This window comes from Nanorana parkeri, unplaced genomic scaffold (genome assembly GCF_000935625.1).
Source record: "Nanorana parkeri isolate BGI_ZX_2015 unplaced genomic scaffold, ASM93562v1 scaffold482, whole genome shotgun sequence".
Taxonomy (NCBI): Eukaryota; Metazoa; Chordata; class Amphibia; order Anura; family Dicroglossidae; genus Nanorana; species Nanorana parkeri.
Window position 1 is genome coordinate 548,209 of NW_017306750.1, and position 20,377 is coordinate 568,585.

At 43.0% G+C, this 20,377-nt stretch overlaps 1 protein-coding gene across 1 annotated transcript in view; it reads left to right on the forward strand.

Annotated features, from left to right (window-relative positions):
* Positions 1-2,336: 2,336 nt before the first annotated feature.
* The window catches only part of SLC30A8 (solute carrier family 30 member 8), a 31,688-nt gene continuing 13,647 nt past the window's right edge, over positions 2,337-20,377 (forward strand). The window contains exons 1-3 of the mRNA XM_018560857.1: positions 2,337-2,748; positions 17,627-17,817; positions 19,944-20,090. Of these exons, the coding sequence (XP_018416359.1) occupies positions 2,678-2,748; positions 17,627-17,817; positions 19,944-20,090 (409 nt within the window). The 5' untranslated portion in view covers positions 2,337-2,677. The remainder of the gene's footprint in view (positions 2,749-17,626; positions 17,818-19,943; positions 20,091-20,377) is intronic.

A 20,377-nucleotide genomic window follows, 5' to 3' on the forward strand; every position in this document is an offset into this window, starting at 1 on the left:
TCAGATGAATATCGGCATACACTGAGTGGCCAGATTATTATGACCACCTGACGTTTGTAGGCAAATTAGCTATAATTAGCTATAATTTGGCGCTGAAGTTGCTAGAGGGCCAGACCATTATAAATAGGGAAGCAGGTTGTTTACCACGACAGTAGAAGTGATTTTTTTCTGAAGATGGGTAAACAACGCGATTTAACAGCCTTTGAACGTGGGATGATTGTTGGCGCTCAGAGCCATGGAGCGAGTATCAGCAAAACAGCAGAATTAGTTAAATGTTCAAGAGCTGCTGTTGTTAAAGTGTTTAAAGACTGGACTGTCAGCCGAAAATCTGGGTCTGAACGTGCAAATTGTGTCCGTCAGCGACTAGTCAATGTTAGGGCAGAACGGAGAGTGGCAAGACTGGTACAAGACAACAGAAGGGCAACAGTGCAGTGTCAGATTCCTCGCATCACCTTTCAACATCTCGTGGAGTCACGAGGCGGCCCAACAAAGTCATCTCGTGGAGTTATCTCGTGGCCCAACGAAGTACTGATGGGGTGGTCATAATAATCTGGCCACTCAGTGTGATTGGATGGATCCGAATTTGCAAATGAAAGAAATAACTAATCAGATTGCAGCCAAATTTTGTCCAAATGTCATACAGAATGAACTCGTGTTGCTAAACCTTTAAATAAAAAAAAATAATAAAAAAAAGCATGGGTCCCCCTAAAATCCCTTACCAGACCCTTGATCCGAGCAGCAACCTGGCAGAGCAGGCCACCATACCAGGCCACATGCCCTAAACATGGGGAGGGTGCTTTGCCAGTGAAATAGACACCAACCAATATTGTCTCTGGTTATTTCTACAAGGAATGTTCGCTCATAATTATTATTTAACTCATCCAAAATTTAAAATTAAATATGGATTCGTCTGAATCCTCATATGAAAACAAATTGACATTTAGGCCTAAATCCCGAAAAATGAAAGGACAAAAAATACGAAACAAATTTTTGGCCAGCTTTCATGTCTATTGGAAACGCCTTAAAATGTACATCACAAGCGGTTTATTAAGCATTTTTAGAGCATTTTCTGGGTGTTTGTACCTAATGTCACAGATGCTACTGCTTTCCATTGCGCCAAATAGAAAAATGTCTGAAGCTGAATGCCTGCAAAAATGCTCAAAACTGCTTTTAAAAAAACCCTGACAATACCAATAACTAGTTGTGAATGGGCTCAAACAGTTAATTTGTTATTACATTGTACTACTAATAATTCAGACAAAAGGTTTTTAAGCTACGTCAAATGCTCAGTAACTCAGTCACTTAGAATGGATGCTGCTTCTTGATGTCTAAAAGTTTTAGTTTACAGCAAATTGATCTGGCCCCCTAAGCACTGGCCTCAGTGTCTTGTTTTAGGATGGTTCCTTTCCATTGCAAGGTTTCTATGGAGCCACCCTTGTGTGTGCTAGTAAGCTGTGTGTCTCCACAAACACATAGACATAGCAAGGCAATGCACTTCCCTCCTTCCTGCTCACCTCCCTTCCCTCCTCCCTTCTTCAAGCTAGTAGATAGACAGCTGCGGGAGATGTGCTCTACCTTGTGATCTTGTACTGGATGGGAAGTTTAGGGAAGCACAGCTGAGAGAGTTCTGGACAACTGTAATATACTGACTGACTGACAATGTATTTTTGTCTGATCTGCATTAATTACTGAAAAAAGTTGAGGGTTTAATACTACTTTAATAATAGGGGCCTTTAGCTTGTGACAAGTTACTCTAAAAAAACAAAAAGTGATAGAGTCTCCTTAAAGGGTTTCTAAACCCTCCATTTTTTTGCATATAACTACTGCTAGCAATCAGTAGATATATGCAAAAAGTCTTTAAAAAAACGCTTTCAACAGCGGTTTAAACTTACCCTGTCTTTGCCGAGGCACTCCCTTCCGAGAATCCGAAACTGCTCGGGCAGCCGCAAAGCATCTTGGGGCGGGCGCATGCACAGTTCGGATTTTCGGCCGGGAGACGAGGATAGACGCAAGGTAAGTCTATGGACGCGTGCACCCACACAGACACGGTGGGATCGGAAGTACCAGCAAGGACAGAGGAGTCAGCGCTGGATCAGAGACCCGCCGCAGAGATAGAGAGGAGGCTGAAAAGGACAGGAAAGAAGAGGAAGATCGGATTAAGAAACATCATTTAAGGTAAGTGCTGACATTAACATTGGGGGGAGGGGAACATTTTTTTTTTTACTTTAATGTCACTATAACCAAAGTTTGTCACATCTCAAGTCATGTTGCACATTAGCTAAAAAAAAATTCCCCAAGATGAAGCAAATTTTTCCATGGCTGTTTTTTTGTTTTTTTTTAGTGCGATGAGGCAGACGAACTCCTAATACTCCACTGCACTGGTCAAACAAAGCCAGTTCTAATTGTGCTCCTTCCCTGGGCTCCGAGCCTGATCCTCACATCCCAGCATTCTTGTCCTGAACGGAGTCTGAAAACACCTGCTCCTTGTGTATGGGAAGAATGTATAGAGTAGGCAGGTCTGACGGACGAATCTTCCTTACACTCCTCTGTACGGTCTGAGAAGAAGTGGGTAAGAGTTAGGAACACGTTTTCCAAACATGGTGCATCTCGTCAATTTGCCATTTTTCTCCTGAATACTATCTGTGCCGAGGTTCACCCCACTGATTTCACAATCATAATGAAAGGTTTGGAGAAAGCCTGCCTGGTGAGCGACAAAGCCACAAAAATGTACTCGCTGACTAACCACAGGTAACAAATTTTACTATTTTTATTATTTGTATGTTTTTTAACTTTTGTGTTTTGTGTTTAAATATAAACTTTTTTTCTAAAATGCTTTGTGGAAACAGCCACAGGTGGTATTTTTTTAGCTAAATATTAAATTGTCTGCTTCCCAATTTTTCTCTCACTATCTCTGTCTCAATCACTCTCTATCTCTGTCTCAATCACTCTCTATCTCTGTCTCAATCACTCTCTATCTCTGTCTCAATCACTCTCTATCTCTGTCTCAATCATTCTCTATCTCTGTCTCAATCATTCTCTATCTCTGTCTCAATCACTCTCTATCTCTGTATTGAATGTATGTTATTACTTTTTGTAGTTATGTTAAGTTTAAATACTAATAGCTTGTGGCTATAGCTATTGTTACTAGTTTTAGGCAATTATTACATCTATCTATCTATCTATCTATCTATCTATCTATCTATCTATCTATCTATCTATCTATCTATCTATCTATCTATCTCAAATGATGCAGTGAAAAAAGAGAGAAAGATCATAGATGGATGGATGGATGGATGGATGGATGGATAGATAGATAGATAGATAGATAGATAGATAGATAGATAGATAGATGGATGGATGGATGGATGGATGGATGGATGGATGGATAGATGGATGGATGGATAGATGGATGGATGGATGTGTAGATAGATAGATAGATAGATAGATAGATAGATAGATAGATAGATAGATAGATAGATGGATGGATGGATGGGTAGATAGATAGGATAGATTTTTTTAGATAGATTTTATTTTGGACATTTCAAATCATTTCTTTGAGCTACCTTTTGAAATTTTGTTGATTTTAAAACACTGTTGTGTTATTTCTAAATACATTCAAAGTGAAATACAATAAACTGCCCGTTATCCGGCATCCACGGGGATTGGTAGATTCCGGATAAATGTAGTTTCTGGTTGCTTGAGAGTTACTATTAAAATAATGCCATACCCCCATACTATACCATTTCATGACATATACTCTGTATTGACTTCATATTAATATTGAAATGCAGTAATCAAAAGCAAATTAAGACAAATAGACACACAATCATTTCCAGGATAATACATGCCGCAGATCAGAAAACAGTGAGTACACAGGGGTTTTTTTTTTCTGGTTAGATGAGAGTTCTGGTTAGTTGATACCGGATAACAGAGTTTTCTGTATTAACCTCAGCTTGGCTACAGAAAGTACTCAGAATTTTCTTGTGAGCCAGGGATTTTCTCTTTTTTTTTTTTTGTTTATGTATTGCAGCCTAAATAAGTGAATTATTTTGTCCATTTTAAAGTAGTAGAAAAAAACCCCGTAAATAGTAGAAAATGAAAGAATTAAAAATGTAACAATATAGCAAAAAGAATTTGCAAGTATATACATTTTCATTTGTTTGTTATAAAAGTAAGAGTAGCTAGATATATAAATGTCCTGATTGCGCATCAATAATATGTGACGGGGTGACAGCGGAGGGAAGTTTTTCTAAAGAAGGATTTAGGATGATCATATGCAGAAATCTCCTAATCTGTGTGTGATGGGGCTTGGCTTTCCCTTTCTCATTGTGAAGAGGGCAAGATTGTGTGCGTGTGTGTGGGCACAAGAAATGAGTGACTCTGACAGGGTTTAAATTTGGGGGGTTTGTCGAATTCTGTTTTAAATCTGCAACAGCATTTTAGCTGCAAACCTCATTGAAGTCTATGAAGGCTAATAGGCATTTTGGATCAGGGATCTGGGCACTGCCATGGGAAGCATTAAACAAAAGAAATACATCAGACAGAGGGTCCTTTTAATGAGACTTTAAGGGCGACATGAAAAAAAATACCAATCTTTTAACCCCGTTACTGCCACAAACTACTATTCCTGATCACCTCTATGGTGATTTCTATAGTTCTCTCCCCCCTCCCGGGCAATCCCCTTCGTTGGTCCCCAGGCCCAACAGCTTTTGCTGGGGTAAAAAAAAAAAAAAAGACACATCAGGATGGCAAGTAGGTAGAGGAATGTTCACCTTTTGTAAAGGGTGAACCTGGAAGTGATCAGCTCTTAGCACTTCCCGATTCACAGACTTTGTTTCAGAACGCACTGCTTATGGTGTGATCTAACCCTCAAAGAGAAAACTGGGGTTAAATTACATCCTTGGGAGATGTCTTTTAGCTCTAAGTGGGGTACGGAACAGTACAATTTTTACAGACATTTTAAATGTTTGTTTAGAATAAGCACAGGTTATAAACCAATACTTAGATAATATATAGTAGCGGTCCATCCTATTATTTATTTGATCCCACAACAGCTTGTACAGTATATGTTTTATGCCAGTTTCTATACTTCCCGCAGATCTCAGATAATGAGTATTTTCTAAGAAGCATCATATAGATGTGTGCTAAAAATCTAATTTCTTTATTTTATTGCTACATTCCCCAGTTATGTTCACCTTTCAAGATTGGAAATAGGCTGTTCAAACAATCCTCCGGATTGTGGCCTACCGGTGTTTTCCTGCAAATAATATTCTGCGAATGGCTACATTTCGAATGCGACCTAAACTTTCCTTGCTGTCCCATCCGTAGCAGTATAATGTGACCTTAAGCCAGACACAAGACAAAGTACGTGCTCTTAGTGTATGCATTTCTGGAGGCCTCGGGCTAGGATCACAAAGGGAAACTTTATGAGCTCTCTAAACAATAATGGCACACTGTAGCAGGAACATTCTTCTCTTGTATGGTAAGGAGGGTGCAATCATATATCTCTCTAAAAGAAGCTTCTCTACCTTCTGCATCAGTACAAAACTGTCCTTTATGTCAACTCTAGTCAAACAGTTAAAAAACAAATATAGCAAAGTAATCAGCATTGCCTTGTGGTTCTTCCATTCCTGTTGTGTGGTGGGGCTGCAAAATGTGACTGAAGCCAAAACTTTTCATCTAGTTTTGGATAGATACTGGTTCTGGTGCTTCTGCTGACTCCCAGGCATTTCCATCACTTTGGGTGGATTTTCTCTTACTTCCTGTTGTGGCAATTGGCAAGGGCGTCCCTAGCTCTCTTACCACCTGAGGAGCAGGTGGGGGGGACGACCTTGCTAAGCTTCTGGCTTAGCAAGGTCAACTAGTGACATCACTAGTTGCCAGGAGCTTGGTGGGACACAAGCAAGAGAATCCCAGGTTGCTAAAAGCTGGGTGGGGAGATGTGTGTGGCCCTTACACATCTCCCCCTGCCTGGTTCTTAGCAGCCTGGGGCGCTCTGGCCAAAATGGGGGCCAGAGACTGCCTGTCACCCCCCCTTCCCATAAGATGCTGTCTGAGGCAACAGCCTCAGGCTGCCTCATTGTAGGGATTATCAGACAGGATGTGTAGGGAAGTCTCCCCAACGGGAGACTGATGGCAAAAGAAACAAAAGCCGACTAGAGTTATAACTAGGGTTGCCACCCGTACGGATTTCACCCTGACAACTCGGGTTTGGAATCATGTGCCCGGGTCTGTGGCCACCTCTCGCCCGGGCACATGATTCAAACATTACAATGCTGCATACCTCCATTTCTTGCGGCAGACGGCGGGCGGAGGACGGCGGACGCCAGGTGGCGCTGTCTCCTGACAATAAAAAAATTGCGGGCGGGGGATTTTTTGCCGCAGAGGTATGCAAAGTCTCCATGGTTGCCACCCATCCGGGATTCACCTGGACAGTCCAGTGTTCTACCAACATTTGTTATTACGTTAGAATGTGTGACCCGTCAGGTGGTCACACATTTTAACGTAATCCCGCCCAGTTTTCCGGCGGTGGAATGTGTGACCACCCATTAGGTCAAGCATTACAACGCTTTGTGAGCTCTTCCAGTGCAGATCGGCATCAGAGATGGTATGTGCAGGAGAACCGATCTGCCCTGGGACAGCTCACTTCTGTCCCACTTTGTAAAATGTGAGACCTATTGCCGGTTACAGATTTCATCGCCAACACTCCCTTCCTCGATCCAAAACTAAACAAAAAGGTTTCAGCTTTGGTTCTACTTTAACTATTCAGAATGAGGTTAGCCATAGAAGGCCATATGTTCTGATCACATGCCAGCTTTACCCTTAATAGGGCCTGGTGCTGAAAGTCATAAATGCTGATACTGTATCAACATCAGTTGATGTCTGTGTAGCGCTACCCCCATAGGAGCCGCAGAACGCCGGGTTCATCTCTAGTCTGTCTAGGGAATGATCTCTAACTGCCCATCCATTAGCATTAACCGCCTTTCTTCTAGTGCCCACAATAGCTGATGTCCACTCCAGTAGTATAATACTGAATAACTTTTATTGAACATCTTCATACTGGGGAGAGAGGTTATATGGATTCTAAGCTTCCAGGGTACAACAGACATAGACTCCAGACTCACCAGACCTGGTTAACATCCCAGTGTAGATCCACTTGGGAGACAGCAGATAGCAAATGAAGTAGCAGATGAGCAGGGATGAATACAGATCCTGAAGAGGAGAGACACCAGCCATACTCCTGAAGTCCTTAGGTTCCAGGAAACTTCAAGAGCCATCCTCGGTCCTGGGTCTCTTCCTCTGACAGTAACATATGCCTCCTCCATGTTGGAGGCCCCAGGGAAACCTTTCCCTCCCATCAGCCTATGCCCACCCCCAGGCCTCAGGCCTAGACTGGTGGGCAGGGTGAACAACACCCAGCCCTAATCCATGGCTGGTCCCGGCTAGTCTGAGCACATGGCCAATCCCTCCAGTATATGAACCCTATCCCAGCATGCACCACTGGTTGTGAGAAACCCAGTGATTGGCTGCTGTACTGTGCATATACTACAGTGTCTCACACTGTGCCCAGGGGGGAACAGACAATGCCAGACACCTGGAATTAACCAGATAATTACCGCCATAATCCAGCCAGACTGACTACAGCCCTGGCAATCACTAAGGGGTCTATTCAAGAAGCAGCCGAAGGATCTAGCAGTAGCTTTGGCCGATCCTTCGGCTAGCTTCGGCCCCAGGAGCCCTTTGGTTCAGTAGAACCGAAGGGCTGCTGTACGGGCTATTCACTATAGCCCGTACAGCTCCCAAACTTGGCCGAGCGGCTCATTCTAAACTTGGCCGAAGCTGGCTGAGCGAAGCTACGCGCCCTCTGCTGCAGTTCAATAGCTAGTTTGCTACAATATGCGGGTACAATAGCTAGTTTGCTAATTGCAAATTGAAATAGCCAATATGAATCTAGCAATGCATTCCTATGGAAAAAAATTGTATTTATTTTTTTTCTATTCTGACTGATGACTCCGTGTCAGAATAAAGAAAAAAAAAAGAAAAAGCAGTGTTTCTCTCCTGGGCAGCTGGGAGCGGGAGACTCCCGGAGCACCCGGGAGAGTTTTTTGTTTTTTTTTTGACGGCAGCAGAACCGCCGGCCAATATAAAACAGTTGGGCGGAGCTAACTGTCACTGCTAGCTCCGCACAATCGTTTTATATTTATTTTTTTCTACTTTTTAAACTATTTTTCTGTTCTGCTCGGTACCACAGAGTGACCGAGCAGAACAGCCGAGCCGAATGCCGCTCAGCGGCATTCGGCTATTCACTCACTGCTGTTCGGCATCTATAAGAATAGACCGAACAGCAGCGAGTACGATTTGTTATGTTAGTTATGCCTAGAATTGATATATGTCCAATTTTTCAATAACACAGTTTTTCTGCCAAGGAATTTTTTTCTTATCATGGAGCATGTTTGGGGATTGTAATATATCATATTTATAGTGTCCTAAAATTACTTTGATTCATATACTGTAGAGCATAACATGCAGGAAAAGTCTCTAGCTTGTGATCTGGGTATTTACAAGCATCTAGTGCAATTTGATATATGGTAGTCTGTATGTGTATATATATATATAATGCATGTGTACGAGTCCCCGTGAGATCTTATTTTTAAGGGAACCTGTACGGTCCCTGAAGTAAGTGTCCAAATGCATTTTTTATGATTCAACACTCTCAGCTGATACCACTGTTAGTTCCAGACCCTAACCGCTCTAACTGAAAAGAATCCCCTACGCTCCACCAATTTTAGGTGGTGGCCTCTAGTCTTTGTTGTGGAGTTTAACGTAAAACGTTTATTGCTGATGTTGCTATCACCATTGAACATCTTGTACATCAAAATCATATCCCCCCTTAATCTCCGCACCTCCAGCGTGAAGATATTTAAGTTTTGTAACCTTGTCTCATAGCTTTGGTCCTCCATCCCCTTAATTGGTTTGGTTGCCCTTCTCTGGACTCTTTCGGCTCCCGGACATCCTTTCTGTGGATTGGTGACCAAAACTGGACCGCATACTCCAGATGAGGCCAAATCAGCGATCTATAAAGTGCCAAAATGATAGATTTGTCTCTACAGTACATTCCCTTTTTATTACAAGACAGTACTCTGCTTGTTTTGTTTACCGCAGCCTGGCATTGCAAGCTATTAATCAATCTATGGTCTACTATGACCCCCAGATCTTTTTCCATTCCTGACTTCCCTAGTGGAGCACCCATTAATGTGTATTCTGCTTGCCTATTTTTAACCCCAAAGTGCATTACTTTACATTTATCAACATTAAACCTAATCTGCCATATAGTTTCCCACTCCCCTATTTTATCCAGGTCCCCCTGTAATGTTATAATGTCTAATCCTGTGTCTATTACCCTCCCAATTTTAGTATCATCAGCAAACACAGAAACATGGCTATTTACGCCCTCCCCAGTATTGTTAATAAACAGGTTGAATAGCATGGGGCCCAGCACAGATCCCTGGGGCACACCACTCATGACCCTAGACCAATCTGAAAAGGAGCCATTTATAGATACTCAGCTTGTGTAGTAACCATTTATGTGGTACTGTGTCAAATGCTTTCGAAAAATCCAGATATACCACATCCACCGGCCTCCCTCTATCCAGAACTCTACATACCCCTTCGTAGAATGTTAGTAGGTTGGTCTGGCAGGAACGGTCCTTCCTAAATCCCTGCTGATTATCATTTATTATACAATTTTCATAAACAAACTCTACTAAGTAGTCCTTAATCATTCCCTCTAACAGTTTGCATACTATTGATGTTAGACTGACTGGTCTGTAGTTCCCAGGTTGGCTTTCCGCTACACATGTGCCATTCGTTTAGTTCCGAATCGAAATTCGGACGAATTTTCGGAAATTCGGACATTTGGATGTATCTGAATTCCGAATTACAGCTATAATGAATACAAACGAATCCGAATTTCCGTTTCCGAAATTCATTAGTGGTAGTTCGTCCGAACATTCGTTTCATTTTCGTTTAGTTCGTTGGAGCAAAGTGACATTAGTGAAGGAGAACGAACGAACGAATGAACGAAATGGATAAGAAACGAAAACGAAACGAACGTTCGAACGGCAGGGGGAAATGCCTCACCGTGAGCAGACTCCACTGCTATACGTTATGTATAGCACAGTGATGATGTCATTTCTACTTTTTCAAAGTATTGGTGCACACAAAGTGAACTTCTATGCTTAGCAGCTATTGAGGAAAATAGAAAAGTTTTTGTTCCCGCAGTTCATCTCATAACTTTTGGAGGAGCATTTAATCATTATTAATTGGCTGACCACTAACTAGTTTGTAAATAAGCTATTTCCGTCACTCATTTAATCACTAAGACCCGGGCACGGTTCATACATAACTGTGGCTACTACATGCCACAGGTTCTCCTCTGGGCTACCTAGTTAATAATACAGAGGTGACGTCTGAAGGAGAAAATGACGACCCCGTCATATTAATGTTACTATTTGTAGGCTTTTAATTGATCGGACTGTAAAAGAGTCGGAACCAAGCCGTGCAATCTTATTAATGTTCTCATTAATGTGAAGTACCGGAGCTTAAAGGCGTTAAAGTGGTCTGTCTGGCAACCAGGTTTAATAAATTAACGCCGTCATTACAGTCTTTTCACCGCCCTAATTGAAAGGAAATATGTTTGTCTTCTGGTTTTCCGAAGCATAATAGCGCGCATCACTCTCTTTTACATATCTGTATTTCTTAATGAGCGAGTCTGCAACACTGCGGAGAACTATCGGGATGTTAATTACGGAAGCTGATTGCTTCTGCATTGTTTCCTGATTGTGATTTATTCGCGGTCCTGTAAATCAGAACCTTCCCTTTGGAAAGCGGTCCAGGTGCTGGAGTATCAAAGAAGAGCGGCGCTATTGTTCTGCGCGTCCTTTGTCAAAAATATATCCCTAATCCTACCTCTGTAGCGCGCGCCGGATACTTATGAGGAGGGTCAGTGCAATGGATGTTACCGTCGCACAATACGGCGGCAATAAAGAGGAGCTTTATGGAGCGTCTGCAACAAAACGTATTAACAACATTCTCATTTTAGTTATCACAAAGAGAGTTATTTACCTGTCTGGGTTAAGAAAGCTTCTGTCAGTAAAGTGCGTGTAAATCTTAACAATGAACGCCTCTTATTTCCTCCCTTATGGTCTGTTAAATAAACTGCTGAAAGAAATCCGAAGAGCTCATAACTTCCCTTCAACTATAAAGCGTTATTTTCTTTTAGGCCTGCACATGTTACCTCTGGGAACTACAGAATACTCTCTCATGTTATGTAGATGAGGAGAAGGGGGGGTGTTCTGTAGTCCTGGCACACTTCCTGGTGACAACTAGGTATGCACTGATACCAATACTAATATCGGTATCGGTGGCGATGCCTAGTATTTGGGCGAGTACTCTTACTCGCCCAAATGCTACGATGCCTAGCCCAATACCTGAGCTTCCGATATCAGGAAGCCAGGCAGCGAGTCATTACACGCTGCCCGGCTTCCTGATTGGCCAGGAAGCCGACTCCATGCTCCCTCATCCCTTGGTGACGAGGGAACATGGAGCCAGCTTCCCGCCAAATCAGGAAGCCGGGCAGCGTGTAATGACTTGCTGTCTAGCTTCCGGATTGGTCGGAAAACGGCTGGCCAAACAGGAAGCCGGATGGCAAGTCATTACCCTGTGTAATGACTTGTTGCTTGACTTCCTGATTGGCGAGCTTTTGACCAATCAGGAAGCTGGGCAACGAGTCATTACACGGTGCCCGGCTTCCTGGTTGGCCAGAAAGGCGGCTCCATGCTCCTTCGTCACCTGATGATGAGGGAGCATGGAAACAGCTTCCTTGCTTATGCGGAAGCCTATTGTCGAGTCTTTACAAGCTGCCCTGATTCCTGGCTAATCAGGAAGCCAGGTGACGAGTCATTACACACCGCCTGGCTTCCGTAATGGGACTTCCGGTATCGGTATTCGGTATCAGCGAGTACCGAATAAAAATTATCGGTACTCGTACTCAATACAGAAAAAACGTTATCGGTGCATATTTTATCCAGGTCCCCCTGTAATGTTATAATGTCTAATCCTGTGTCTATTACCCTCCCAATTTTAGTATCATCAGCAAACACAGAAACATGGCTATTTACGCCCTCCCCAGTATTGTTAATAAACAGGTTGAATAGCATGGGGCCCAGCACAGATCCCTGGGGCACACCACTCATGACCCTAGACCAATCTGAAAAGGAGCCATTTATAGATACTCAGCTTGTGTAGTAACCATTTATGTGGTACTGTGTCAAATGCTTTCGAAAAATCCAGATATACCACATCCACCGGCCTCCCTCTATCCAGAACTCTACATACCCCTTCGTAGAATGTTAGTAGGTTGGTCTGGCAGGAACGGTCCTTCCTAAATCCCTGCTGATTATCATTTATTATACAATTTTCATAAACAAACTCTACTAAGTAGTCCTTAATCATTCCCTCTAACAGTTTGCATACTATTGATGTTAGACTGACTGGTCTGTAGTTCCCAGGTTGGCTTTCCGCTACACATGTGCCATTCGTTTAGTTCCGAATCGAAATTCGGACGAATTTTCGGAAATTCGGACATTTGGATGTATCTGAATTCCGAATTACAGCTATAATGAATACAAACGAATCCGAATTTCCGTTTCCGAAATTCATTAGTGGTAGTTCGTCCGAACATTCGTTTCATTTTCGTTTAGTTCGTTGGAGCAAAGTGACATTAGTGAAGGAGAACGAACGAACGAATGAACGAAATGGATAAGAAACGAAAACGAAACGAACGTTCGAACGGCAGGGGGAAATGCCTCACCGTGAGCAGACTCCACTGCTATACGTTATGTATAGCACAGTGATGATGTCATTTCTACTTTTTCAAAGTATTGGTGCACACAAAGTGAACTTCTATGCTTAGCAGCTATTGAGGAAAATAGAAAAGTTTTTGTTCCCGCAGTTCATCTCATAACTTTTGGAGGAGCATTTAATCATTATTAATTGGCTGACCACTAACTAGTTTGTAAATAAGCTATTTCCGTCACTCATTTAATCACTAAGACCCGGGCACGGTTCATACATAACTGTGGCTACTACATGCCACAGGTTCTCCTCTGGGCTACCTAGTTAATAATACAGAGGTGACGTCTGAAGGAGAAAATGACGACCCCGTCATATTAATGTTACTATTTGTAGGCTTTTAATTGATCGGACTGTAAAAGAGTCGGAACCAAGCCGTGCAATCTTATTAATGTTCTCATTAATGTGAAGTACCGGAGCTTAAAGGCGTTAAAGTGGTCTGTCTGGCAACCAGGTTTAATAAATTAACGCCGTCATTACAGTCTTTTCACCGCCCTAATTGAAAGGAAATATGTTTGTCTTCTGGTTTTCCGAAGCATAATAGCGCGCATCACTCTCTTTTACATATCTGTATTTCTTAATGAGCGAGTCTGCAACACTGCGGAGAACTATCGGGATGTTAATTACGGAAGCTGATTGCTTCTGCATTGTTTCCTGATTGTGATTTATTCGCGGTCCTGTAAATCAGAACCTTCCCTTTGGAAAGCGGTCCAGGTGCTGGAGTATCAAAGAAGAGCGGCGCTATTGTTCTGCGCGTCCTTTGTCAAAAATATATCCCTAATCCTACCTCTGTAGCGCGCGCCGGATACTTATGAGGAGGGTCAGTGCAATGGATGTTACCGTCGCACAATACGGCGGCAATAAAGAGGAGCTTTATGGAGCGTCTGCAACAAAACGTATTAACAACATTCTCATTTTAGTTATCACAAAGAGAGTTATTTACCTGTCTGGGTTAAGAAAGCTTCTGTCAGTAAAGTGCGTGTAAATCTTAACAATGAACGCCTCTTATTTCCTCCCTTATGGTCTGTTAAATAAACTGCTGAAAGAAATCCGAAGAGCTCATAACTTCCCTTCAACTATAAAGCGTTATTTTCTTTTAGGCCTGCACATGTTACCTCTGGGAACTACAGAATACTCTCTCATGTTATGTAGATGAGGAGAAGGGGGGGTGTTCTGTAGTCCTGGCACACTTCCTGGTGACAACTAGGTATGCACTGATACCAATACTAATATCGGTATCGGTGGCGATGCCTAGTATTTGGGCGAGTACTCTTACTCGCCCAAATGCTACGATGCCTAGCCCAATACCTGAGCTTCCGATATCAGGAAGCCAGGCAGCGAGTCATTACACGCTGCCCGGCTTCCTGATTGGCCAGGAAGCCGACTCCATGCTCCCTCATCCCTTGGTGACGAGGGAACATGGAGCCAGCTTCCCGCCAAATCAGGAAGCCGGGCAGCGTGTAATGACTTGCTGTCTAGCTTCCGGATTGGTCGGAAAACGGCTGGCCAAACAGGAAGCCGGATGGCAAGTCATTACCCTGTGTAATGACTTGTTGCTTGACTTCCTGATTGGCGAGCTTTTGACCAATCAGGAAGCTGGGCAACGAGTCATTACACGGTGCCCGGCTTCCTGGTTGGCCAGAAAGGCGGCTCCATGCTCCTTCGTCACCTGATGATGAGGGAGCATGGAAACAGCTTCCTTGCTTATGCGGAAGCCTATTGTCGAGTCTTTACAAGCTGCCCTGATTCCTGGCTAATCAGGAAGCCAGGTGACGAGTCATTACACACCGCCTGGCTTCCGTAATGGGACTTCCGGTATCGGTATTCGGTATCAGCGAGTACCGAATAAAAATTATCGGTACTCGTACTCAATACAGAAAAAACGTTATCGGTGCATTCCTAGTGATAAAATTGCTCCCCTGTAGATAGAGCCCAGGGAGGAGGCATTGTCACCCTTGGACATGAAGGGGCTGATTTATAAAGGCTTAATTATTTCCACTAGATGGAGCCACAGAAGCTTTGAAATTGGCTATGCTCCTCAGCTCTACCTAGCGGTAGTAATTTCCTATGCTTCTAGGCTCCACTTGGCGGTAGTAATTTCCTATGCTCCTAGGCTCCACCTAGCGGTAGTAATTTGCTATGCTCTTAGGCTCCACCTAGCGGTAGTAATTTCCTATGCTCCTAGACTCCACCTAGCGGTAGTAATTTGCTATGCTCTTAGGCTCTACCTAGCGGTAGTAATTTCCTATGCTCCTAGACTCCACCTAGTGGTAGTAATTTCCTATGCTCTTAGGCTCCACCTAGTGGTAGTAATTCCCTATGCTCTTAGGCTCCAACTAGCGGTAGTAATTTCCTATGCTCCTTGGCTCCACATAGTGGTAGTCATTTCCTATGGTCTTCTGTGTCATCTAGTGGCAGTAGTTTCCTATGCTCCTCAACTTCATCTATTGGTTGTAATTTGCTTTGCTCCCTGGCTACATCTAGTGGCAGTAATCCTGCAAAAAGGGTGTTTACCCAGCTGTTTGCTGGGCAAACCCATTATAAATCAGCCCCAAGTATGTTACTGGCAGGTGAAAATAAAGGAAACAAATGGAAAAAAGACACGGCGCTCTCTTGGGAGTGTGGGGTCTGTGTAGGTGCAATCGATCAGGATTGCTGCTCTAAGAACAGGGGGAGAAACCTGTGAACATGGAAAAGAGGCAATAAGAGCGCAAATCCTGGGAGTGTGGAGGGTGTAGGGGCAATCAGTGTCTATGTGTGATGGGTGGAGAGGACAAAAAGTAAAAAAACAAAGGATTAGGAACTTACTTGAGGAGCCGAAGGTCCTAACAAGGAGGGTCCTTCCAAAGTATTAGCGATGCGAGATGTATTCGGTGTCTCCCAGCAAGTGAAGGGGTGAATGAAGAACCAGTCTGAACTGAATGCTGTGTGTGCCAAGGGGCTAGTGAAGAAGATGCCTATGGTCTTGATCGCGGTGTTCTTGGGACGTGATGGAGTGAAAGTGACAGAAGGCTGGGGAAGAACGTGCATGGAACGGTAGTGAAGGAGCGACGCGTTTCGAGGAGATCTTCTTTCTCAAGCTCAAATGGTAAGGTAAAGGGAAATCTTACCTTTGGCACACACAGCATTCAGTTCAGACTGGTTCTTCATTCACCCCTTCACTTGCCGGGAGACACCGAATACGTCTCGCATCGCTAATACTTCGGAAGGGCCCTCCTTGTTAGGACCTTCAGCTCCTCAAGTAAGTTCCTAATCCTTTGTTTTTTGACTTTTTGTTCTCTCCACCCATCACACATAGACACTGGTTGTCCCTACACCCTCCACACTCCCCGGAAAATAAAGGAAACAAAGCCTAAAAGAAGAAACCAAATGCAGTCACCCCTATCCATGATCCTTGGTGCCATCTAATGGTGGGAATACCATGCGAACGACATACGCCCAGCTTTACCCAGGTCAGAAGGTTTATACGTCAGCCTCATAGTGTATGGCCAGCTTAAGAGATATAATCAAATGTAGATAACCATAGGTTCTACATAGATTAACCTGATTTACTCCAAAAATTGTTTAATTCATTAGAAGGAGCGAAGAAACATTTGTAAAAGGAAAACCACTGGAGTTACTGTTAAAGAGAAGGTACTTGGGAATAACAGCACATGTGCACTGAATATGTTATGTATAGCCAAAAAAAAAAAGAAGTTTTCTTAGTTTTGCATGGAGTAGGGAATGGGTAATAAAACATGCTGGTTTATGGTTTCATGTCTGTATCCTATTAGGGGATACCCCTTCACTTCCTGTCCTGGAGACACAACAGGAAGTGAAAGGAAATCTCCCCAGATGTATATCTATTTTTATACATCACTGATCAAATTTAATGGATTAATATCCTTTATACACAATTTTCACATTGTATTTAAATTGATGATATTGATTTTTTGAGATACACCCTTTATTGAATTTTCGAGTTATATTTTTCATATACTCTTCAATTGTATGCTTCAAACCTCGATCCCAACGTTTGATTTCTCATTTATCCATATATGAAGGACGGTTAGCGCTGTACCTTTTAAAAACACATCCTATACCAGTGGCCGAGTGCTTTAGTCCAGCAGCTTCCCATACCCTTCTAGAACAATTAAATTATACATAATTTTTATTAATATTAATATTTAATAATTTGTATTAACAATAATATTTTAATAACAATGTATCATTGTATAAATATCATAACATTTTAAACATCCCAAAAATTTTTTTGGGTTCTAGAGTTATCCAATTAATATCCTCACTCTCCATTAGCGCAAGTTCTTGCAATTATTAATCCTTATCAAATAGCTGAACTCACTAAATACCTATTTATCCACAAAGAGCTTTATTCTATGCAGCAGGTTACAGCAGACAACACCCTACACCAGATGAATGAATTGGCTGTATTTAAGGCGGTCAACGAAGATAAAGTTTGCAAGCAGGCAATGCAGTTTAACATGTGGTCCTATTACCTTCGGCCATGATTCTCGACACTGAGCAAGAAGCGGGAAATACATCCTAGATGGGAGGGAACACAGAAAACACGTGCAATAACCAAGTGCAATAACTAAAATGACCACAAGATGGCAGCACACGAATTAACCATACAATATCAATTAGAAAATGGCTTAAGTATTTATATATTTATATTGCTCTGTTTATCTGTGGAATCTCATCTTATTTCATACAGTGGAGACCAGGGTATACTTACTAAAGAAAAACACCAGGATGAAGACTGTCGCCCATCAGTCATTACATACCATTGTCACAACAATAACTCGAAAGCTTACGATTCCCGGCAGAAGGAACACAAAATAGCAAGGAAGAAGCTCTACATCGCAGCAGCCATTTGCTTCACATTTATTGTGGCAGAAATTGCTGGTAAGAAATTGTCTTTTTTTTTGTTTCAAATAAGTTTTATTACGTTTTTGTAATACAAACAAAGTAAGAAGATAGTTCACAGTACAATACCGCACAAAATGTAATTTGAAGAAGCGAATTGGTAACAGTAACATTCAAGATATAAGCAACTAGATTATAAGCACGGTAACATTAGGAATTCAGTGAAAGCGTGAACAGGTCCCATGTCGTAGGCACAATGAAAATTGTTGCTAAACTATACTAGGAATCTATAATAATGGGTATGAAAAAGGAGGTTATATTTCTCTCAATAATGAAAACCAGCATTTTGTCAAATCCCACAGTAACCCTAGGCATAAAAGTAGCAGGGGGACCCGTAAGGAAAGGAATCAAGTAAAGGAACAAAAAGAAATGAAGAAAGTAACGTGTAGTAGTTACGTAGATGGATAAGGGAGGGAAGGGGGAGATAAGGGAAGTGAGGAAAGTGGTGATTGTGCGGGTTTTATTTATTTATTTATTACAGCTATTTATATAGCGCCGGCAATTTACACAGAACTTTACATACACTATATTACCAAAAGTATTGGGATGCCGGCCTTTACAAACACATGAACTTTAATGGCATCCCAGTCTTAGTCCCTAGGGTTCAATATTGAGTTGGCCCGCCCTTTGCCGCTATAACAGCTTCAATTCTTCTGGGAAGACGTCCACAAGGTTTAGGAGTGTGTCTATGGGAATGTTTGACCATTCTTCCAGAAGCGCATTTGTGAGATCAGGTACTGATGTTGGACGAGAAGGCCGGGCTCGCAGTCTCCGCTCTAATTCATCCCAAAGGTGTTCTATCTGGTTGAAGTCAGGACTCTGTGCAGGCCAGTCAAGTTCCTCCACCCCAAACTCGCTCATCCATGTCTTTATGGACCTTGCTTTGTGCACTAGTGTGCAGTCATGTTGGTGCTTTACACCACTGCATCTGACACTTTGCATTGCACTTGGTGATGTAAGGCTTGGATGCAGCTGCTCGGCCATGGAAACCTATTCCATGAAGCTTTCTATGCATTTTTGTTGTCCCAATCTGAAGTTTGGAGGTCTGTAGCTATTGATTCTGCAGACAGTTGGCAACTTCTGCGCACTGTGCGATTCAGCATGCGCTGACCCCGCTCTGTCATTTTACGTGGCCTACCACTTCGTGGCTGAGTTGCTGTTGTTCCCAGTTGCTTCCACTTTGTTATAATACCACGAACAGTTGACCGTGGAATATTTGGTAGCAAGGAAATTTCAGGGAACACCTGAATCCAATGATTTGGAGGGGTGTCCCAATACATTTGGTAATATAGTGTAGTTGCACATTCACATCAGTCCCTGCCCTCAAGGAGCTTTCAATATAAGGGTCCCATCTCACATACAAGGGCCAATTTAGACAGGAGCCAATTAACCTTCCAGCATGTCTTTGGGTTGGGAGTGGAGGGCGAAAGGTCAAGAGGTGGGAGGCGTATGGGCCTGGTTGAAAGGCAAGGCGTGACAGAAAATGGGGACTGGTCCGACGTATCAGAGCAATTTTGTGTTCTTTTTAACCTGGCTTTAATAAATGTCCCCAGTTATCACTATCTGCCATAACCCAAAAAAACATCGTAACCATTTAAAGTGGAGGTGTGTTTTTGCTTTGTTGACTCTTGTTCTTTCCGGAAATTGGTCATACACATTATTGTCTGATTGTACAATTTTTCCTGTAATGCCGGGGGTTGCCTAAAAAATGCAATGCACACGTTACAATCTATTTTAGATCTACCGACAAGTATGTAGTTCAAGGGCCTTTCTATCTGGGTACAGATTGATTGGAAATATTAGGTGGGTCCTCATATTACATAATTTTGGTAAATCTAAAGGTGATTGGTCAAAGACTGTATGGTCAGATTGTAATGTGAATAGTGACCCTAGGGTGTATGGTTATCATAGGCAGGGTCGAAGCTGGGGGTGCTGCGGGCATGTGCCCCAGGTGTTGCTTTAGGAGGGGTGCCACTGGGTGTGTGGATGGAAAACTTTTCCCTTGGGGGGGAGGAGGGGGCAATTCTGAGCCTTTGCCCTGGGTGACAGAATGTCTAGCGTCTCCACTGATCATAGGAGTGCTGATTCTGTCTCTTTATTTCCAGGCGGATATATGGCAGGAAGCCTGGCAGTGGTGGCGGATGCAGCCCATCTCTTTGTGGATTTGTCCAGTTTCCTGATCAGCATCTGTTCCCTGTGGTTGTCTTCGAAGCCGGCAACAAAAAGACTCACTTATGGCTGGTACAGAGCGGGTAAGAGTGACCACAGATAGGGAAATCTCTATCTAAGGCTGGGAGGTGTTGACGGGTTTTACCCCTGATGGAGCTGAGCTCTACTGGGCCTACTGAGTTTAACCCCTTCGTGACTGACGACATACAGTGTACGTCGCCAGCATCGGGGCTGTTTAAACAGACTCCCGGCGACTTTTGCCGCCGGGAGTCTGTTTAAACTTGTAGAGCCGACTGTCGGCTTTACAACAGAAGCGATCCTGGCGACTTACCTGTCGCCAGATCGCTTCTGCGTCCCGAAGAAGGGGCCG